This window comes from Cyrtonyx montezumae, unplaced genomic scaffold (assembly GCF_038088225.1).
Source record: "Cyrtonyx montezumae isolate F1298 unplaced genomic scaffold, pur_monq_1.0 scaffold_0, whole genome shotgun sequence".
NCBI classification, from domain to species: domain Eukaryota; kingdom Metazoa; phylum Chordata; class Aves; order Galliformes; family Odontophoridae; genus Cyrtonyx; species Cyrtonyx montezumae.
In genome coordinates, this window is record NW_027071824.1 from 50,695,061 (window position 1) to 50,716,379 (window position 21,319).

Here is a 21,319-nt window from a genome sequence, read left to right on the forward strand (position 1 = left end):
AAAGTGATCTTTGTAAAAGAAAAATGCATTAGCTGAAGGATCAAAACCCTTCATCAACTGCATTTTCAAATCTAAAGATGATATCTTTCCTACTGTGAGCGTCAGTTCTGTTGAGTCTAATTTTCTCTTTAGATTCAAGTCAGCAGTCAGTTGGCTCTGCGTGGGTGTGGGAAGAAAATAAAATGTCTCATTTTCCCATTGTACCATTTGCCAGAATCCAAGTTTAATTCCTGTGGACTATAATCCTCCTTTACAGTAATGGTAATCCACCAGAGCAGTGTTACATTCTGAGAGAGCAGGATGGAAGCTTAAAAAGGGTATGGCAGGAAACATGCATTTCCTACAGCTCAGCTATTCAAAAGGGCTCTAGCTGCTAACTAAGGAGTCACAGCTGCTAAAAGAAATACAGGTTCTCTTTAAAATAACCTTGATGTTAAAAAAGATAATAATAAAAGAGGATAGTAAGGATAGTAAACATTGCAGAATAATTACGAGGAATTACTAGTAAATCTCCTGAAACCTTATTTTGTTTCCAGGAGACCCTTTCGTTGGAATTGATAAATAATGAGATATAATGATATACACTTAGAGATGGGGACAGACCTCTGTAAATGGAAATGATGTCTTTTAATCCTATGTAATTAACTGAACACGAAAATAAAATGGGGGACAAGGGAGAAGTAGCCTGTGCAATATTCATAGCTCTTCATAAAGGTTTGTTATAAGGACTAATGAAAAAAGTGGTGGGTTGGAGAAAAGAAAGGCTGCAGTGGATTATAAAATGCCTGGAAAAGGAAAATAGGACATAGTAGTAAATCCTCCATTTTCACAACATAGAAGTTGTAGAGCACATGCCCAAAGGATCTATCTCAATATTGAATACATCAATGATTTAGGAAAAAAAAAAGGCAAAAGAAGGGTGAAAAATACTTTCATTAATCAAGCCTAGAGAACACTGAAAACCCCAGAAGGATGCAGAAATCCATGCAATTGAGTATCCCATGGCAAATTAAACTTGTTCACAAATATAGGATACAAGATGAATTACATGAATTATGTCACAGAATCACAGAATTGTCTATGGTTTTCCAAATGTATTGTTGTCATTCTACAAAACACCTGGAAGACAATAAGGAAGGAAAGCAAAACTGTTCAATGAACAAGTGGTATCAAAGAAAAATAACAAGAGACATTATAAAAATATGGTAAATATATTATACAAATTGGAAATGTATATTGGAATGATTTACACAGAGCTACAGCTTTGCTTTGTATATCATACTCAGTTTTGTTCTCATGACAAGGTTAGACAGCAAAAAGTGTGATTCAAATGTGGTGACAACGTTCCATTTCCAGTGGGTGCTTAGCTTGCTATTAGAATCATTGCACTGAAGAAATCCAACTATCCATCTAGCTGTTATTGATACATATGCTTCCTTTTTCTAGGCAGACTGAGATTTGACTGACAGTGGGGTACAGCAGCAGAGGGGAAACTAGCTGTAGTCTTAGAGGAGAAGTTTCATTTTTCTTCAAGGCAGTATATTTGCCATCATTTCTACACTTTCCTCTATCAGTTATCTTTTTTTCCCAAATAAATGAGTCTGGAGCCAATAAAATGTATTATTTTTCTCCTGCTTCACTGACTTCATAAAGTAAATACTTAACTGGAGCTAGGAGATCTGAGGGCTAGGAACTGTAAGAACAAATTCAGAATACATTTTTCTTTGTCTTTAAACCTACCTTCTTCAGTTCTGGTTGCTTCCAGAAAATGTTATTAAGTTAAAACCTGTTTGCAGCTTCTATTTCTACAGTCAGAAGAGAGGCTAAACTGGCTGACGGACGCATCACACTTTGTTCCACACACTTTGATCCAAATCCCAGTGAGAACGACTGGAGCCTTCCTATTAATTTAGCCTTCCTACTGATTCCACTGAGCAGCAGATTAAACCCCTACGTGCTCCTTCTCTCACCTTATTTCAGACATATGCATCTGAACTACCCCGCTGATGGTCCATTTTAGCCAGCATAGAAAAGCAAATATTTCCAGAGCTTGATTGATTTTTCATGTTTCCAGTGCCTACTTTACAATGAGATAAAGCATAGAAAACTCACAGAAGAAGGTATCAGCATGATCAGTATCATCTCATGTGAGGTGAAAACCTAGCTACTAGAAAGTCTTGTGGAAAGCAAAAAGACTGTCTGCATGTTAGCCAAGTCAAAACTCTGAATTTTACATTCATTCCTTGTGTATTGGTTCCCTGACGATTATTTCCCATACTGGTACCAAGTAAGCCCCATGTCATTTCCCTGCTCTGTCACAGACCCTCTGCAGTTTTTGGCAAATTTCTTCTAATTCATACAGCTTGAGTATTGTGAGGATAAATTTGATGACATTTGTCCTATGCTATAATGCTGTTACATCTTGGTGAGAAGCGGAATAGAAAAACTTAGAGCAGTGAGCAGGAGCAGCTGGGATGCAATGCTGTGCTATGCACCTCAAATCTGGCATAGAAAGTATCCTGGAAGAATCACAGAGTCACAGAATTATAGGGGTTGGAAGGGACCTCAAGAGATCATCTTGTCCAATCCCTTTGCCAAAGCAGGCTCCTACTGCTCTACTGCTCCTACTGCCCACCTACTGCTTTAATTTACAACTATATAAACCTATTCAGCAGCAATCAGCATTTACTCTCACTTCCTTGACCTCTGTTATTAATTCATGTTAAGAAATACAGATCCATTTGCTTCCCAGAATAAGAATGGAGCTTGCCAGTAAAAGCAAGAACGGAAAATTAAAACAGAACTTTTCTAAAATGATAAATAAAGATATAAATCAATTTATTTTTACCATAGGTGGGTACAGATCCATTTAGAAATATGTCCTTTTGTTTCAGCAACCATTCTTTTCTTTTTTAAGATACACTGTAGGTGTCCTTCTCTCTGAATTCTCATACACTTCTCCCTGTAACATTTATTACAGCTGGTTCACAACCACTAAGGGGGTTAAATACTATTTTACATAAAGGTGTAGGAATTGGGCACAAGTGAGGCAAATGACAGAAGCTCTTCCAAGTTTTTTAGAAACACCTTGGCAATAAATGTATATTCTGGAAGGCAAGGAATATGTAATTGAAGCTTGTTTGACATTGTTTTCCAACAGCATTAGTTCACATCTGGCAGGAATTATTGGCTTTAAAGGCTGCATGAAGGGTTTTCAGTTCCAAAAGAAGGATTTCAACTTGTTGGAAGAACCAGGAACACTGGGAATCAGCTATGGGTGCCCTGAGGATTCACTGGTAAGCATAACTTAATTTGTGAGAGAGCAACAAAATTTTGGCAGTGGATACACTAATGAGCTTGACTTTCACTCCAAACAATGGAAGGTAACTCTTCAACAAAGGAAATGAAAACTAATTCATTCTATTATTTGTATGTGTGTGTGCACACACTAAGACGGCTGACATACTGTCCAATTTTCACAGAGAATTGCAGCAGAAGGTATTTTACTTGATACTGTTATTATATGTGAGATTGTAATATGAAGGCTGGATTTGAAATACATTGTGTGAATTGAAATACATTTGAAATACACTGTATTCTGAATGGAAATACTCTCAGGTAAATCAGTTTTTCATTCAAGAAACAAGGAGAATAGTTCTCAAATGTGTCCTACTGCAGGTGTTTGGGATGAAAAAACAGCAAGATATTCACACTTCTAATGAGTTACCAAAAAACCTCTTAAGTCAATGCAGCTCTACCTCTGTGATACACAGGCCAACTGCACCAGCTTTAATACAGAGAAAATTGTCTTTTATTTTCTGATCCTTTCCAATGTTCATCATTTGTTCATTACAATGCAAGACTGGTAAATCTAAACAGTGTTTGTGGTCTTTATACTATGGCCATGACTTTCTAAAGCCATGGTGAGAACTCACAAAGATGAAGGAGCCCACCAGTAGCATAATTCTTTGCTCAATCTCGCCTTCTGTAAGGGAGGAATGCAATTTGGCCAGCTGCATTTTGTCCTGTCTCAGATCCAGTTTTCCTTCACTCTCAGGGGGCTGTAGACTGCTGTGTCCTATGAATCCCTCACACCAGCATTCAGTGCAACATGCTAGCATTCTGGGGTAGTTCTCAGTGCCATATAACTCGGTTAGAGCCTTAAGCCTCTCACTACTAGGGCAGGGAGCCTAGAAGCCCCACTTTTAGGTTTCTTGCTCATTTTTAACATCAGCAGATTTAGGATGAGGCCAAGCATCCCAGGAAACTATTTGCTTACTCTGTCTAAAATATCTGTACTTTTTTAAGATTTTCAGAGCATGTCAGGGAGAGCCTCTAAAGTTAGCTTAAGACATACAGAAAAAATTGGAATTTTTATGGAAGAACTGAACTGGCTTAGTCTTTAAAATAAAAAAAAGCCTCTTTTTTTTATGATTTGTATGTTTTCTGAGGCTCGCATGTAAATTTGTTTTGTTTAATACACAGACATCTCGCAAGGCATATTTCAATGGAGAGAGCTTCATTGCATCGAGCCAAAAGGTGTCCCTCTTAAGTGAATTTGAAGGAGGCTTTAATTTCCGGACATTGCAGCCCAATGGGCTGCTGTTCTACTATTCTGAAGGAGTGAGTATATTTTTCTTTACAGTTTGTTTTATTTTTCCTTTGGATTGTTTTCCAGGGGAATACTGGGGGTGCAATGGAGTTTCTCACTTCATCTTTTAATAATAAAGAAAGCAGTCTGCAATATGGAAGAATTCATCAATGTCCTCATTTTCACAGTTTGATCTACAGATGAAAGCCTGCAATGCCTAGACGTTATTTTGATAGAAACGCACAGTGGATCTTACTGCACTGCAATCCCTATTTGTACCTGCAGATGCTACTAAAGCACAAATAATACTAAGGGCCTGAAATGTTCTTTTCAGGGACAACTCCCTGCAAGAAAAGGCATAAAGTTTGTTTGGATTAGTAGAACGTTATTTGGAGTATTGCAGAGTTTATAGAAACCAGTCAAAAATCTGCCTATATTCCCTGTACTTAGACCTCCATGACCAGGAAAAGCTAAAGCCAAGAATGGCTCCTTGCAGCTATGGGAAGCCAGAGTGCTCCAGATATCCCCTTGAAGAGCTGCCATGGGCAGAAATATGGACTTGCACTCCCAAAATGCTGAGTGAGCTAGAATGATTCCAGAATTGTGCCGTTTCAGACCTGTATCAGCAGCACCCACAAGCTCAGATGACAGAATATTTGCAGCCATCTCTGCCGTACTTGCAGAAGATTATGAGCAGTGCAGCAAGGAAAGCTGTATGACACCTATAACTACTCCTGAAGTTTTTCTATTTTACAGCATGGAATATTGCCATAAATTGAAACCATGTCGGTTATCCATGCTGCTTGCATAAATGAGACTCTGCACACCACTTCTGCTTTTAACTCAAAAGCTCTAATCCTCTGAGATGCCAAGTGCCCTGTTTAAGAAATGGAGGTTCAGCAATTTAGTACTTGATGGAATGAGACAGCATGATTCCTCTGAGTGCACAGTGGCAGTGCTTGTGCTAATGAAACAGATAATATTCAAGCTATGTGGCACTGTGATCCTGTATGCCTGACCCAGATAGAGGATCATATCTCTAAGATAATTTTGAGTGACTGAACATGTCTGATTAGAGGGAATTAAGAAAAAGTGCATTGGTCTTGTGACAGTGGTAATCTTGCTAAAAGCTAAGCGGATCTGTACAGTCCCATAGCAGTGATGCCAGAAGCACAAATGGAATGTAAACATCATACTTCCTTGCTAGGTTAGAAGAAGCTCCTGTGACAGATACACGCAACAGAGTTCCCAGAATTCAGGCTTAAAAAATGGCAAAGAATATCAGTTTGAGGGAGATAATCTCCTTTTTCGGTTCTCTGTTTGTCTTCGTGCAAATACAGTAAAAATAGGGAAAATAGACGAAATCTCCTCAGAAAGTAAATCCAACAGGAAAATGCACAGAGCTGTTAATTTTCCCATACTGTACTTGTTTATGAATATGTTTTTGTCTGTATTTCAGTCAGATGTATTATCCATCTCCATGGACAGAGGTGCTGTTGTTTTAAATGCAAGTGGAATCAAAATTCAATCACCAGATAGAAATTACAATGATGGAAAAACTCACTTTATCATTACTTCTGTCACACCAGAAAGGTAAAGCTGTTCAGCACCTTTTAATCCCTATCATTAGAATATAAATGTTTCATGTAAAGAACACATTATCATGTAATATTTTGTTTCAAAGTGATGGATTTTTCATTGATATTTTTTAACTGATTAATTCTGTTGAAAAAAAAAAAATCAAAGCCAAAATCTCTGACTGAAATTTGCAATGTGACCTGAGTATGAGATGCTGGGAATTGTTATTAAAAGTAAAAGAATTGTGGTTTTAAAAGCTTAGTCATTTTTGTCCTTAGGTATGCAAGCAGTTTAATATAATTAAAAAGTAGCATGAGATTCATTCTTCATCAGGATTGACTATTCTGATTTGTTAGAGCAATCCCAAAATGACCCTAAAATAATTGAAGCATTTTCAGAAAAAGCATTCATATGGGATAGACAGAGTGGAACATATTTAAAATACTTCAAGCACTGACAGATGCAAATGTAAGATTAGATATGGCAGTGGGGAGTAAATCTGTGTATCCACTTATCAGAAAACTTGAAAGCATTGTGTTACTGGTATGAATTTTACTGTTTTCTGTGTTAGAATTTTCTTAAGAAGGTAAAATACTCAAACAATCTTTCTTTAAGAATCTTACCTATGGAGATACAACCAGGTCATTCTCAGATTTCTGACTGAAAGGAAGGTTTGCACCTATGGCTTCTTACACCCAAGAAACACAGTTCGAAAAGATGCAAGTTAAAAAAAGGTGCCCTGGAGAAGTGCTGAGGGATGTCATGCTTCACTGGGTGTATTGAATTCTGAACTTGACAAACAAAATCCATGTTGAATGTTTTAATTATGCTCAGTTTCTCACTAAAGGAGTAGCACTCTTCCTGATACTTTATGCAATTAAAGTGTTGCAAATTGATATTAGGTAAAGAACATTGTATGAGGTCAAACATCAATGTATTGTGGCGAAAGAGAAGGAAAAAAGATAGGGACATGAAGAAGAAATAGTATATGCTTACGTCTTCTCTTCTGTTAACCAAACAGTGGTTCCATCCATTTATTAGTAATCCCTTTATTTATCTTCACTGGGTGGGCTGTATTTTTTTGGCCTCCACACCCATGTGCCTTCGGACACTATGTTGCCAGTGGGCTAACTGCACTGATGCTTGTTGCACAGCTGGAAGCAGGAAGATCTCCTCATGACTTTGAGCACTGCTGTTCTGTGATTTCATACATTGAGCAAAACATTTTAGATGTGTGTAATATGCTAATGACCAAGATAGGCTTTTCCAAAACAAGCCTACAAAGTGATGCTTTGTCTTTGCAGATATGAGCTGAGTGTTGATGACAAGAAACAAAGCAAAAAGAATCCAGTGAAGGACAGAGCAGGGAAAAGCCCTGACAGCGTCAAGAAGTTCTATTTTGGTGGCTCTCCTCTCAAAACACAGCAAGCCAACTTCACTGGCTGTATAAGCAATGCATACTTCACGAGGTGTGTGGCATCCTCCCAAACACATTACCAGGCAATTGCTGCCTGACAGCTCAGGTTTTAGCTCCAGAGAATTGATTTATTGTAACAATAAAAATCCCTCTCTCATTTTGTGAGGCTAGACAGTATGTGCAAATAAGTTTCTCACCTTATTTTCTATGGAATCTGTTGGCACAGACTTGCTAGGTTACGATATTGTTGAAGTGGGAATAATTTGATGTAAATCAGTTTTCACTGTTGCATCTGCTAATGCTGTTCGTACAATGTGGGATTTGCATAGCTTTCATTTACATTTATATGATGTAGCTTTCATCTCTGCCTTTGAAACAAAATGATGCTAAGGTATCTCATGGACCCTGCAGAAATTAATAGTCATGTAAAAATGGTCCATACTTGTTGACCTTAATCACTTCAGGAAATGTTCTTATAACAGAAAATTTGGTGGTGCAGATACAGGCTCTCTGTTTTTGAAAACATGGATAGAACAGACAAAAGCAGTGTGTAGGCTGCCTACAGTACCCAAACACTGACACATCTGTACTTTTACCCACAATCCAATAATTAAAAAAAGCCCATCGAAACATCATTTAAAGTACAAATGTAAAAGTACATTTACTTTTTTCTTTTTATAAAAATAATTACATTGCTAGGAAAAAAAAAAAAAAAACTGATTTTGTCATTCCCTCTGTGAAAAATAGATTGGATCGTGAGATTGAAGTGGAAGATTTCCAGCGGTACTCTGAGAAGGTTCAGACTTCTTTTTATGGATGCCCTGTTGAATCCCCACCAGTTGCTCTCCTCCATAAGAAAGGAAGAAACTCATCAAAAGCCAAAGGAAGTCGTAATAAAAAGGTTTGCTACAACTTGTATCAGTACAAAGATGATACGTACTATGTTGTGACTGCAAATTCTGTAAAAAGTTATGGATCCAAAAATGTAAGACTTGAGGAATGCTTTTATGTAGAAAAGGAAAGGATTCAATTCCTTTACACATCACAGCAGTGCAAATGACTGCTCTGACCATGTCTATCAGTCCTACACTCACTCTTTTTTTTCTAGAACTGTAAAACAAAATTTCTGACATATTTTAAAAAGCCCTGCAAATAAATAAATAAATAAATTGCCTTCTTCTACAGCATAAAGGCAACAAAATTTCTCAGTTGTCAGCTACTTCAATTTGGCTTGCCCTGTTGGGTGCAGTAAATACACATTAATATCTATAGATGAGAAAAAAAATCCCTCTTCCAGCATGCAGCGCTTTTGGTCCAAGTGCGTTCTTTTACACTCGTACTGTTGCTCATATCAGCAAAAGCAGAGAGGAAGAGTCTGTCAGGGAAGCTGCAAAATAATGGATTATAACTATATACAGGTATTCTATTTATCCCTTCTGCTCTAAATTATCATCTATAGTAGATCTCTGTAAAGAAAATCTGACTTGGAACTATTCCTTGTATTTCCGTAAAATAAAAAGAAAAACATATTACCAGCTTACATACAAACAATCCTCTTTTTTAATGTCCAGTCTTAGTTAAAATTTCAGATTAATGGTTCTCTTTCTGTGAAGGTGGGAAGAGATAAGGACAAGATCTCACAGCCTTCAACTGGCCTCAAAAAACTGTATCAAGAAGTGAATATGCAGAACGACCCTCAGTGCCACTTGCCTATGAATCCCAAGGCAACTGAACATGCATACCAGTTTGGAGGTACAGCAAACAGTCGGCAAGAATTCGATCACATTCCAAAGGATTTCAGTGAAAGGTAATGGGACTTCAGAAAAAAAATATATAAATACTGAGGAGACAAAAGATGTATATGAAAAAAAAAAGAAGGGCATATTTTTGCTGCTACCAAAGGGTTTTTTTGTATTTTATCTTAGGTAAATTTTTGCAATGTGTTTTCAATTACTTTACATTATTTCTGTAGAGCCTTCATCTGTATTGTATTTTTTTTTAAGTTTATTTGCCCATTTGCATAAGATTTCAAGGATGTTAGTTATATACAAGCACTGTGTCATCAGTCACTTTGTGTGGGAAGTAATTGCTTTAGATTTGGGCTGGAAAACATGATAGTTCACCAAGAAATGAAGCATAGTTATGTGCTGAGTGGATGTTAGCAGTTGTTCAATGTTCAGGATTCTACACCATGCTGTTGGACATAAAGCCATGAGAACCATGTCCAGTTCATAATGGAAATACAAATAATTAATAATGAGTCCAAATTTTGTGGATATTTAACTCTCAGGCTCCCACAGAATATGCCATATGGTATGTTTTGACCAGCACAGGATTTTGGTTTAATCCTTTCCATGAAAGGCAATAAATTCAACAACACAGCGCTTCCTGGAATTATACCAGACCACTAAGTCAAAAAAGAAAAGTGATATTTCCTGACTTAGATAACAAAAGCTTTAGGTTTTAATCCAACAGTGATTTACCTGGGACAGTCCTGATGGTGCCCATATGAGATGGAACAAGGAAAACCCCAACTCTAACATTTCTACTCATCCCTACAAGACATATTCCTGTTACAACTGTTATTGCAGATTTGTTAAAGTCCATTTAAAAAAAAACAAACAATGATTTGCAGTGTTCTACAACAATTGATAATGGCAAGGAATGTAAACACACATGCAATAGCAAATGCATAGGCCCTTCAGAAAATGTGAGGAACAGGAGCTAAGCTAGTCACCTAACATGAGAAACAGATCAGTTCTGTCACTGTGCTATACGAATACAGCTTTGCCATTTTTTAGACCTAAATAACAGACCCAATATTAATCACTGAAGTAATCTTCACTGCTCACTGAGTCATCATAATTTGCCATGTTGTCTTAGATGCCATGAGGACCTACAAGGATGGAGAAACTTAGCAGCAAGTCTAGAGAAACATAAAAGTTCGTGAACAGAGCCACCACTGGAAAAATGTTAAAGTCTTCCAACACTGATGTGAACAAAAATGTATATAATGTCATTTTCTGGTGTTCTGTATTGATTTTATTTTGATTCTTGAAAATCTGCCTTGCAAAGAAGCTTCAGTTTGCCTGCAGTTTGATTTCAGTCAGTAAAATCTGCTTTAATAAAATACTGTATTTTTGTTCACCAGAGCTCAGTTCTCTATCAGTCTGAAGACTCAGTCATCTCATGGAATGATTTTGTACGTCTCAGACCAAAAGGAGACAAACTTCATGGCTCTTTTTGTTGCTCACGGACGACTCATTTTTATGTTTAATGCTGGTCATCAGAAGATAAGGATTAAGAGCCAAGAGAAATACAATGATGGCCTTTGGCACAATGTAAGTAAAAACAAAGGAATCGGTATGATGATACATGATATAGTGCTGCAGTTAAGACACTGCTGATCCAATAACTCATGGGGTTTTCATTCACGTTTATATGACCACACTTGTATATGAAGAAACTTCTGCCAGTACTTTTAAATCTTTCACACTGTATTTTATCAAGTCCTTAACTAGAAATAGGAAAGTGAATCAGCTATAAAAATCCAGGAACTACCAAAACTAACATGTGAATAGAGAATAAATTGAGAAGCGTGCAGAAATAGACAAAATAAAAATTAGCTAGGAAGGGAAGGGCTAGGATAATTTTGGTCAGCAAATTTATTTGAAGTGCCTAAGTCAGGAACATAGCTATCTTATGCACCCTTTGTAGTCCATGAAAATAAAAAGACAATTTTAAGGGCAAGGTGAATTTCCTTCTGTGAGTATCTGTTTATCCTCACTGACTACAGAGGAAGTCTGCAGTTGCTAAGCTCCTAACTTGGGTGCTTAAGTTTTTAAAGCTGATTGGATGAAACCAGACCATGAAACTGGAGAAGGCCATGAAAATACTAATAGTGATAGCACTGTAGCAACAAATCATACGTGCAAACTTAAGATGAGCAGATCTCAGTAGACCCTGTGACATGTTGATTACCTCTGCCTCATACACCTGAATGGTAGGACTGCAGTTTTACAATCTAACCTTTATATGAATGTGAAGAGAGAAGGTTCTCCAGCAAAGAATACTGGCAGTTAATAAAACTGATCTGCAGAGTATGAATCACAAGTTTCTCTTCTTTAACTTATATTTTTTTCCACTGCACAGGAGTGTTTCCTCAAGAGCTGAAAGTAATTTCCCAATTTTTTTTCCTCCCTTTCTAGGTGATATTTATTAGAGGCAAAAATATTGGCCGCTTGATAATTGATGGTCTCCGAGTACTGGAAGAACCTTTCAATGGTAATGCTAACACCTGGCAAGTCAATGAACCGCTGTATATTGGGGGTGTAGCTCCAGGAAAAGCTGTGAAAAATATCCAGGTAAATCAGTCAGCTATTGTATCACCCATACCTCTATGTTCAGCTAGAACAAAAGCTGCCTATAGGGATGAGTTCAAAGAAAAGCGTGTTATAATTCCAGTCCTCAGCATGTTGAGGAGCTCACAGCTCAGTTCAAGTGATAGCAGAGCTCCCGCAGGGCTGAGCTGGCTGTAGCTGGACTAGATTTCAGTAGACTTGCAGCAGCATCTGGAAAGCTGGTGATTCCTGAGGAAGAAAGAAATCTTAGCAACATCCAAACTTAGACGAGTGAGGTGAAGTTAGGTAAGATCAATTTCACCCTAAGATCTGAGATATATAAGTTTTAGAGTTGTCTCAGTATCTCTGAGGCACCACCCAGAAATCAGTATCTTGATCTATATCTTTGATATTAAAGTACATAGAAAGGAGTGTTAAAGGAAAAATCAACATAAAAATGACTCCTTCAAGGTAATCTTTGGTGATATGTGCCTAACAACATAGCTGCACTCTGCAGGAAAAACTGCCTTGAGGTTATGTGGTATGTACAATACTGCCTTGCTCTAGTTGCACATTGTTTCCAATGATTCTATCAATCATGCTCTTCTTTCCCCAGATTAATTCAGTCTACAGTTTTAGTGGCTGTCTCAGCAATTTACAGCTCAATGGAAGATCAATTACTTCAGCTTCACAAACGTTTAGTGTAACACCTTGCTTTGAAGGCCCATCAGAAGCAGGAACATACTTTTCATCAGAAGGAGGATATGTCGTCCTTGGTAATACACTGCTGAAATGTATTCAGTAATGAAACCGTAGTTCTCACTGTACTTGAAAACAGTATATTTTACTAAGGAATGTGGAACAGATTCTAATATGGTAACAATTCTTACAAGCATAGAAGTCAATTCAGCTAAGACCAAGCATACCAACAACTGATCATTCCTTATTTTTTACTTATAAAATAACACATAATTAAAAAAATCAAAAAGAGAAGACTTTCTGCACATCCTGATAATGAACAGTGTGACAGACACGTCTTTTCTGTCATTGAGGCCTGCTGTGTTCAAGGAAATGTTCTAAGAGGGCTTTTTTGGGAGTCACGTTTGGCAACACCAAGAAGAGCCACATGGTGTTTCTAATTTGCTCCCTGGCCTGCCAGCATATTGAAAAAGGGACTTTCTGTTGTTGAATCATCAAAGCTCTAATGAATTCCCCCTCATGGTATAAAGACTGTTGAATGTCTAGCAAACTGTATAATATGAAACTGCCAAAAACCCATACAGAACCTATTTTCTTCTGTCCATTTCATCGCTAATATTTTTTAACAAAATACCTTTTATTTTTAATAATGAGAAACTCAACCAAACTATTATTAGTACTTAAAAAAAGAAAACCCTGCCAAAAAAATCAAACAAAAGTTTAAATGGGTCACTGATGGCACACCATCATATCTCTTCAAGTATGTGTATTGGAACAGGCTGTAATACTTTTGAAGACAGAATAAATAGGTTCTACCCTGGAACTTTGAAATTCCCTGTTGACTTTCAGTAGAAGTCCAGTTTCACCATTAACTCAGTACAAACATAATGTTATTCTTTCTCTCTCACAGATGAATCCTTCAGTCTAGGCCTGAAATTTGAAGTTGTTTTTGAAATACGTCCCCGAAGTAGCTCAGGAATTTTACTACATGGCCACAGTGTGAATGGAGAGTACTTGAATATGCACATGAAAAATGGACAGGTATAAATGCACACATTTCCTCCACTGCTCTGACTGGTTCCTCTAGTACCTAGGTTGGGCTCTGATATATGCAGCTTTTGTTTTACAAATTTGCCATTATTTGATTATTATTTCTCTCCTACATAAGTTAACTGCTTAGATTAGGTAACCCAAATACTTCTTTTAACATACAAAAAAATAACACTGAAGGTAAAATCAGATCACTTTATTGATGCCAACAATAAATATTTAATTACCAGAGCAGTGATGCTTTGGTACTATTTTTTCATCCACACATTAAAAATATATAATAAGTAAGATTATTTTTATTTCTTGTATGTTAAAAGAGAAGTCTGGGTTGAGTTCATTCACTTCTTGCTTTAGCAGATGTGTGTAATGAGGATGATGAAAAGGCAATGTTCTGATTGTCTGTTGATCTAGTTTCTAGACTCTCTGGATTTTTCTAAGGCTAGTAGTTGAATGAAGGGGGTTTGAAATGAACATATCAGGTAGTTGTTCCTTGTGCTATTTTTTTTTACATTCTGGGTCCATCAAATGTACACATGCAGCAATAAGCTGCTGTCTAAATAGACCCAAAAATATCTAAAAAAAAAAAAATCAACCTCAATTCCAAACCTTAATTTCCTTTTTGCAGTAAGAAAACTCAGGGCATAGTCAAGAGACTGGACAGTGTGGATATAACCATTGCAATGCAGTATCTAACTGTCCCAGGATCTAACTGTCAGCCAAAGAGAAAGATATATAAATGAGGTTGGATAAACCTCTGATAGAAATGCAATACCTGAGGAAACATAGTGTCATCTCTCTAACAAGAACAGGAATCTTACAGTAGAGAGATTGAGCAGAGAGTTCAACGTAGTTCTTCATCTTATCCTAAAGTAGGTGTCTAATACAGGTAGGATGATCTATCAGATTTTATTTGTTTACTATAGCGTGGACAACAGGTGCTTCAGTTAGGCACCTGAATTTTGATAGTCTGTTCTTATGGCAGGAAATAAATGAACTTCTTAAAGCACACTATATTGCTATGTACAAGTACCATGCTGCTTTTACAGGTTGCACCTGTATACAACTGGTACAACTGGTAGCACTTCTTCCGTAGTGATCTGACGGAATGCTGGCACATCCAAAAGCTTGTCTGTTTTTCCAAACAAAGGAAGAACTATCATAGAACCATAGTATAATAGAATGGCTTGGGTTGAAAGAGACCTTAAAGATCATCTAGTTCCAGCACTGAGTGGCTAGGCTCAGCGTATGACTTTTCCAACAGCCACCACTAGGAATCTTGTGCCCTGCAAAAGGGACATGGTGCTGCTCTGCTACTACTGTGTCATTTCCACACAGGAAGGTACTCATTCACATGATTAAAGCAGAGGTAAAAAATTCAGAATTAGGTACACTTTCTAGTTCTGCCAGAGGTTTCCCAGTAAAATAAGAAGTAACCTAAGAGTCATTCTTAAAGTACCCTATCTGTTTGTTTCTCAGATCTTGTCTGTTTGTTTAGGCTTTTCATGACTGTTCTCCTTATTAAGTGGCTATCAAGATGCCAAAACATCATCTGATGCCTCTAAATACTAATTTAAAACACAGGAAATTATAGTGCAGCAGTAGTAGAAAATCTGAGTAAAATTAGCTGCTGTTTTTGAATCTTTTTTGAACTCTACTCAAATCAGTTCAAATCAAAAATGTTCAAAACTATTGAATCTAAAAAAAATCAATGAGTTTGACACTTTATTCTAAATAATTTCATTATTTAATATATATTTTTTTTCACTTACATACTATTCATGTTTTGAGTGGGGAATACTGCATTATCACAAAACAAGAAAATTAAAAAAAAAGAACAGAAGGGGTTTTAGAGCAACAAGTAAATTCTTTTCTTCCAGGTTACTGTGAAACTGAATAATGGAATCAGGGATTTTTCAACTTCAGTGACACTGAAACAGAGCCTTTGCGATGGCAGGTGGCACCGAATTGCAGGTTAGTATAGGATAATCATTCCCTTAATAAAGGTAACAGTGCTAGAATCTCCCTCCCCAGCTATCTATCTCCAAAGGCCAGTGCACTGGAATTATTTCATGTCTTCCCATTCCCTTTGTCAAGATGCATTCTGTGTGAAAGTGGCAGCCCTTTTCCTCACTCAGGCACTGGAACTGTGGAGTTTCCTGGGAGGACAAGAGCAAGTTCCTACCAAATACAGAGAAAGATGAATGCTTGTTCAGGGAACACAAAATGGCCTCATGGATACGCTGGCAACCTTTTCCAAGCTATAAATCAGATGATTTTCTTCTTTTCCCAATTTTCCCAACTATAAGTTGGGAAAAGTACTGGTAGAAGCCAGTACTAAGCACAAGTATGCTGCCCTTAAGAGGTCAGCAGGACAGATCTGAGGAACCCCTGCATGGTCTACAGTCAGGATTTTACCCCTGGGCCAGATAGGTATCCTTCATTCCTGGGTATTAAAGTCAAAAAGTACATATAAACCTCAGGTACTGTGGACTCTCTTACTTTTCTATCTGAATGCTCACTTGGGATGCCTCCTCATGTTGCATACAGAAGTGATCTGAGTGTATGCCCTTTCCCTATGCATTCTAGTTTCCTTTCAAAGGAACAAGCAAGGAGAAAAACTCACTGCATTCAAATAAGTACTCCATGGGAAATTATTTGGTGACCAGTTTTATTCAGCAGCCCACCATTGCATGCTCATGCCCAACAGTCGAGATATAGGCACCAGCAATCAAGAACCTCACTCAGAAGTACCCTTGCTTCCACACTCTAATCTTGCATGGATTCTGTTTTGTGCCAGAATCTGCCCACATACTGGCACTGGCACTAATTATAGCTCATAGTCAAGCAAAGACTAAATCAAACCACTTAGATGCATCTCTCTGTCATAAAGACCTCAAATGCTACTTTTGGAAATCTTTTTTATACCTATTCCTTCTCCTTTCAGTTATTAGAGATGCAAATGTGGTGCAGCTGGATGTAGACTCTGAAGTCAACCATGTAGTAGGGCCACTGAACCCAAAGGCAACTGACCACAGGGAGCCAGTGTTTATTGGAGGTGTACCAGGTAAGTATTTGGCCCCTCTGTTCTCAAATTTCAACACAGTTTCCACAGGAAGCATAGAAGCCATAGAGGGACTTTTTTATTAGGGGATGTAGTGAAAAGACATGGGCCAACAGTTTTAAACTAAATAAGGGAAGATTTACGTTCAATATAAGGAAGAAATTCTTCACTATGAGGGTGGTGAGGCACTAAAACAGGTAGCTCAGAAAAGCTGTGAATGCCTCATCCTGGAGGTGATCAATGCCAGGCTGGATGGGGCTTTGGTTAACATGGTTTAGTGGAAGGTGTACCTGCCCATGGCAGGGGGTTGGAACAAGATAGTCTTTAAGATCTCTTCCAACCCAAACCATTCTATAATTTTAAGATCAATTTTAATGTCCAAAAAGAACAAAACATACCCATGTGAACCAACCTGGTACAATTCAAAGGCTTAAAAGGTGATGAGAAATGCTGTGCCTCACATTCTCAAGAGAAAAACATCCTTCTTCATTTAACTTAATACATTCATTGTTTCTGGGGAGTTGGGTATGGATTCAGTTCTCTAATCTGCTAACCAGAAAAAGAAAGAACCTTACAATACACTTTCCAGTAAGAATTTACTTTTTTTTAAAGAAGTTCTTTATTTATTTACTCATTCCTTTTTGAGACTGGAAATTCACTGTAACTGTAGTCTCATGGATTTTTTGCTGGTAGGATGCTTTCCTCTGCTTCAAGCAATAGCATTTTTGAACACAGTATAAAACATGAAGATTTTTCCTCTGACTAATGCAGTCTTACTGCACAGATGTCTGCTAACATGAATTTGTGACTCACAAACCATCTGTGCAGCGTGGGCCAAGATTACTACATTTACTTCCTTTATTCAATAGACAGAGCTATTCTGTTGGGGTTCTTTTGCAAGCTGTAATCAACACTATGTGATCTAAGTTTTAAACCATCTCCTGTACATCTCTCATTGAAAACTTGCAGCATTATTTTTCTGTGCCTCGTATGTCAATCAGATACAACTCTAACTACACAATTTATTATATTACTTATCTTGGAGGATTACTGTCTAGAGTGCATGATGTTCAAATCCATCCGACACTACCAGGAGGAAAAATGAGCCTAAAGGGAATCATAAAATCTATGCACACATGCCTGTTCAGCCTTTAAATCCAAATTGGAGTTTTATTAGGATAGAATTCTTCCCAGAGAGGTAATATAAAGTGGTAATTGCAAACGGTGTTCTGCCTCATAGTAGAGCTTTCTACTTCTACATAAATTATAGAATACTAAAGCAAAGCCATACATTGGTTCCATAATATTATTATCATTCTGGCACAGAAGATTCTTATAATGAACTTCACAACAACAAAAAAAAAGATATACTACCAACTTCTAACATGTAAATGTAGTACACTGAATGCAGCCTAACAAATCAGACACGGATGACAACACATGTAATGTTAGAAGGAATTACACATTGCCTGGGATTCATCTACTCTGTTCTTTAAATAAAATGCAGCTTTAAAAAAATGCAAAACTGAGCCTCTATTGATAATATATTATTAAGATTTTTACATAAATGTAGGTGAATCCCTATAATTACTCCACTACTCTGCAGGCAACAACCTTCTTTTCATCCATGCAAGCTGTTCAGTGGAACAAAACTATTTTTCATATATTCTGAACATATTTTCATTTTTCATATATTCTGAACATATATTCTGACTCTTCCAAAAGCTAATAAAGTTCTACACTATTTGGCTTTCTGTGTTGTTGGATCATGGGTAGTATCAATTACGTAATGGACTTTGGAATAGAGCACTGAACTGTGATTAAGAAGGCTGAGGTTCCATTTCAGATCATTCTACCAACCTGATTACTTTGGTTTTCACAAGCTCTAACTTCTTTTTCCTTAAAATTTGTTTCTTCCAGAGTCTCTGCTAACATCCAGCCTGACTACACGCACCTCCTTCGTTGGCTGCATTCGTAATTTCATGATTGATGAAAAAACAGTGAGTTTTAGTAAAGCAGCCTTGGTCAGTGGTGCTGTAAGCATCAATACATGTCCAGCAGCCTGATAGTGCACTGCATCTATCCTGTGAAGTGTCTTAAGACCACAAGAAGAATAATAGAGCAAAAGAAACCACATTCTGTTCATCACCAATGCTGAGAAAAAAAAATGAAAACATCAAGGATCCATTTACAAAAATCACTTCTAATATTTATGTGCAAAACAAAAATCACTGAAGAGCTGTTGCTTCTGCAGTTCTCTTATTATGCCACAAGAGGGAGCTTTACCATTTCTTATAGTATATGTGCGGCCTATCTGCTACATGAAAATGTGGAATTATAAAAGAAAAGAAAATTATATTAAATATTTTTCTTCCAAAATAAACCCTGTACATCATTTTGTTCCATATTTTGGGTCCCAATTTGTTTCCCAGGAAAAGATCTGCTACTGCATGTTAAAGAATAAAGCCAGTTAAGAGACTTACATTGCAAATAACTGTGTTTAAGGATTCATTTCATAATTTGCCATTCAATTCATTTAAATATTCCTCAGCTATACTGGCAGCAGAGAGTATACTTTATTATGTAAGCTAATAAACAGTGAAAAATTAGAATGTTTTTATCCCACTTGTAGATTTTTTGGAGGTATTCTACCACAAAGTGAAGAAAAAATGTGTATTATTTAAAACAGATACTTTATATTTAAACTGACCACTTACTAAAGTAGGTAATTTTAGAACTACACTTGACTTATGGAATAAGGGAGAGGAGAGAGAAAATTCCAGATTTGAAGCTTTTTCTCTACAGTGTTAAAGATACTCATTTATTTGCACTAGCATAACATAAGTAAGCACAAAGTGTAGAAAGGAGAATCATAGCCACAGTTTCAGACAAATCCTTATCTCATAAAATTCCCACTTCCTTGTGAAACTACTGCAGGACTCCAGTTTATAGTAGTAACCTTCAAACTAGACAGGCATTCTTGAAGAATGTACCCTCGAAGACAGACTGGTGAGGAGGAACTGGGAGTGAAAAAGAAAGGTGCAAACAGGAGGCAAAGGGCTGCAAAGGGCAGCAGATGTGAGCTATGTGAGCCTATGTTTTTATAGGAGGTGAATGGAAGTAAAACTGTAGGCCTATACTTTAACATCAAACACACATAAATCACCTGCAAAACTTGGTTTCTTCTGTGATAAGCTGTAAGGTATTTTCTTTGAAAAATAAACTACTGTTGGCATCGAGTTTCATACTGATTGGGCAAATTATTGGTGGAACCAACTCAAATTATGGCCAGCTGCAAAGCAGGAAAAGCACTAATGGTGACAATAAAGGACACCACAACCCAGACTAACAGTTAATAGGAGCTCATCTGAGAAACACAGAAGAGACAATTGTCTCCAAAAGTCTTGAAGTGATGGACAGCTGGAGGAACCACTCCAAGAAGATACCACTCAGTACCTTCCTCACTTTCAGTAGGAAAAGGATTTTGACAGAGTGAAGTGGTCTTGGCTCATGGTTGCTGAAGAATAGCAAGCTCTGGATAGACTGGCACATGGATTCCCTGGCAGGTGGGATGGCATCACTGCCTCTCCACTGGTCTCTAGAGCCTGCCTTTATTGGACAATTACAGTGATGAACGAACAAGGGAAGACAGCATGACTCCAGTAACCACTGCCCTTCCTTCCACCAGCCTTGTCAGTTTGCACATGATTTCAGCTGCATGTGTTCTCCTGGACAAATCTCCCGTTCCACCCCCTGCAACTATAAATCAAAACAGCTATTCTGGGAATGATACTGAGCCCTCCCTCTTCATCACTCCACAGCCCAATGTTCATCATTCAGAAGGAAGCAACGAGTCCCTCTCTTTACCAAGCACACTGTGGGATCCCCAAATCCAGCTGCCTTCAAATGTATTTTTCTCAGCTATCAAAAATAATACAGCTATTCAACAATTTCCTGCTCCCAGCCACTACCTAGAATGTAAGTAGAAAATGTATAGGGCTTGAGATCTTATTTGGGGGTTGGGGTGAAGTTCTCAGATCTGGTGAGATGGTCTCCCAGTTGGTACCAGAGACTGTACAGTGTCAGGGCTGTGCGACTGGGACCAGGAGTAAAAAGGAAAGCAGAAGTCTCTTTCTATTCACTGGCAGAGAGTTGACAGATTGCCCTAATCTATCTCAAGATGACGCAGCTTCAGCTAAACTTCTTCTGGCCCTGGGCTCCAGGATGCTATTGCTGGAGAGAAAAGGACAGCAGATTCCCAGTTTAGATAGATTTTTTACAAGGATTACTGAAATTCCTTTCAAGGTTGTCTGCAGCTGCTAAGCAGAGATAGCCAAGAATAGCATATGCTGCCCCTTAAGAGCATCATGGTTTACTGAGTGCTGGTATTAACTAAAGTATTATATGTTAACCAGTACATGTACTCAGAAAAAAATTCCATCTTAGATCTACATCAACCTGAAGCTTTTTTTCTCATATCTACCACCAAGCTCTGGGAATAAACAGTACTTTTCCTTAGACATATTTACTGAATTAGATTTGGCTTTGTTCAGTGGTTTTACATATTAAAATAAATGATTTTT

At 37.5% G+C, this 21,319-nt stretch overlaps 1 protein-coding gene across 2 annotated transcripts in view; it reads left to right on the top strand.

Moving 5' to 3' along the window:
* LAMA4 (laminin subunit alpha 4) overlaps window positions 1-19,119 on the top strand; it is a 95,649-nt gene extending 76,530 nt beyond the window's left edge. For both annotated transcript variants that reach the window (XM_065734895.1, XM_065734905.1), the window contains exons 26-38: window positions 3,161-3,296; window positions 4,486-4,623; window positions 6,051-6,184; window positions 7,474-7,638; window positions 8,334-8,487; window positions 9,200-9,393; window positions 10,738-10,927; window positions 11,795-11,950; window positions 12,543-12,702; window positions 13,536-13,666; window positions 15,553-15,646; window positions 16,620-16,739; window positions 18,657-19,119. In XM_065734895.1, the coding sequence (XP_065590967.1) occupies window positions 3,161-3,296; window positions 4,486-4,623; window positions 6,051-6,184; window positions 7,474-7,638; window positions 8,334-8,487; window positions 9,200-9,393; window positions 10,738-10,927; window positions 11,795-11,950; window positions 12,543-12,702; window positions 13,536-13,666; window positions 15,553-15,646; window positions 16,620-16,739; window positions 18,657-18,802 (1,918 nt within the window). In that variant the 3' untranslated portion in view covers window positions 18,803-19,119. The remainder of the gene's footprint in view (window positions 1-3,160; window positions 3,297-4,485; window positions 4,624-6,050; window positions 6,185-7,473; window positions 7,639-8,333; window positions 8,488-9,199; window positions 9,394-10,737; window positions 10,928-11,794; window positions 11,951-12,542; window positions 12,703-13,535; window positions 13,667-15,552; window positions 15,647-16,619; window positions 16,740-18,656) is intronic.
* Window positions 19,120-21,319: the final 2,200 nt, after the last annotated feature.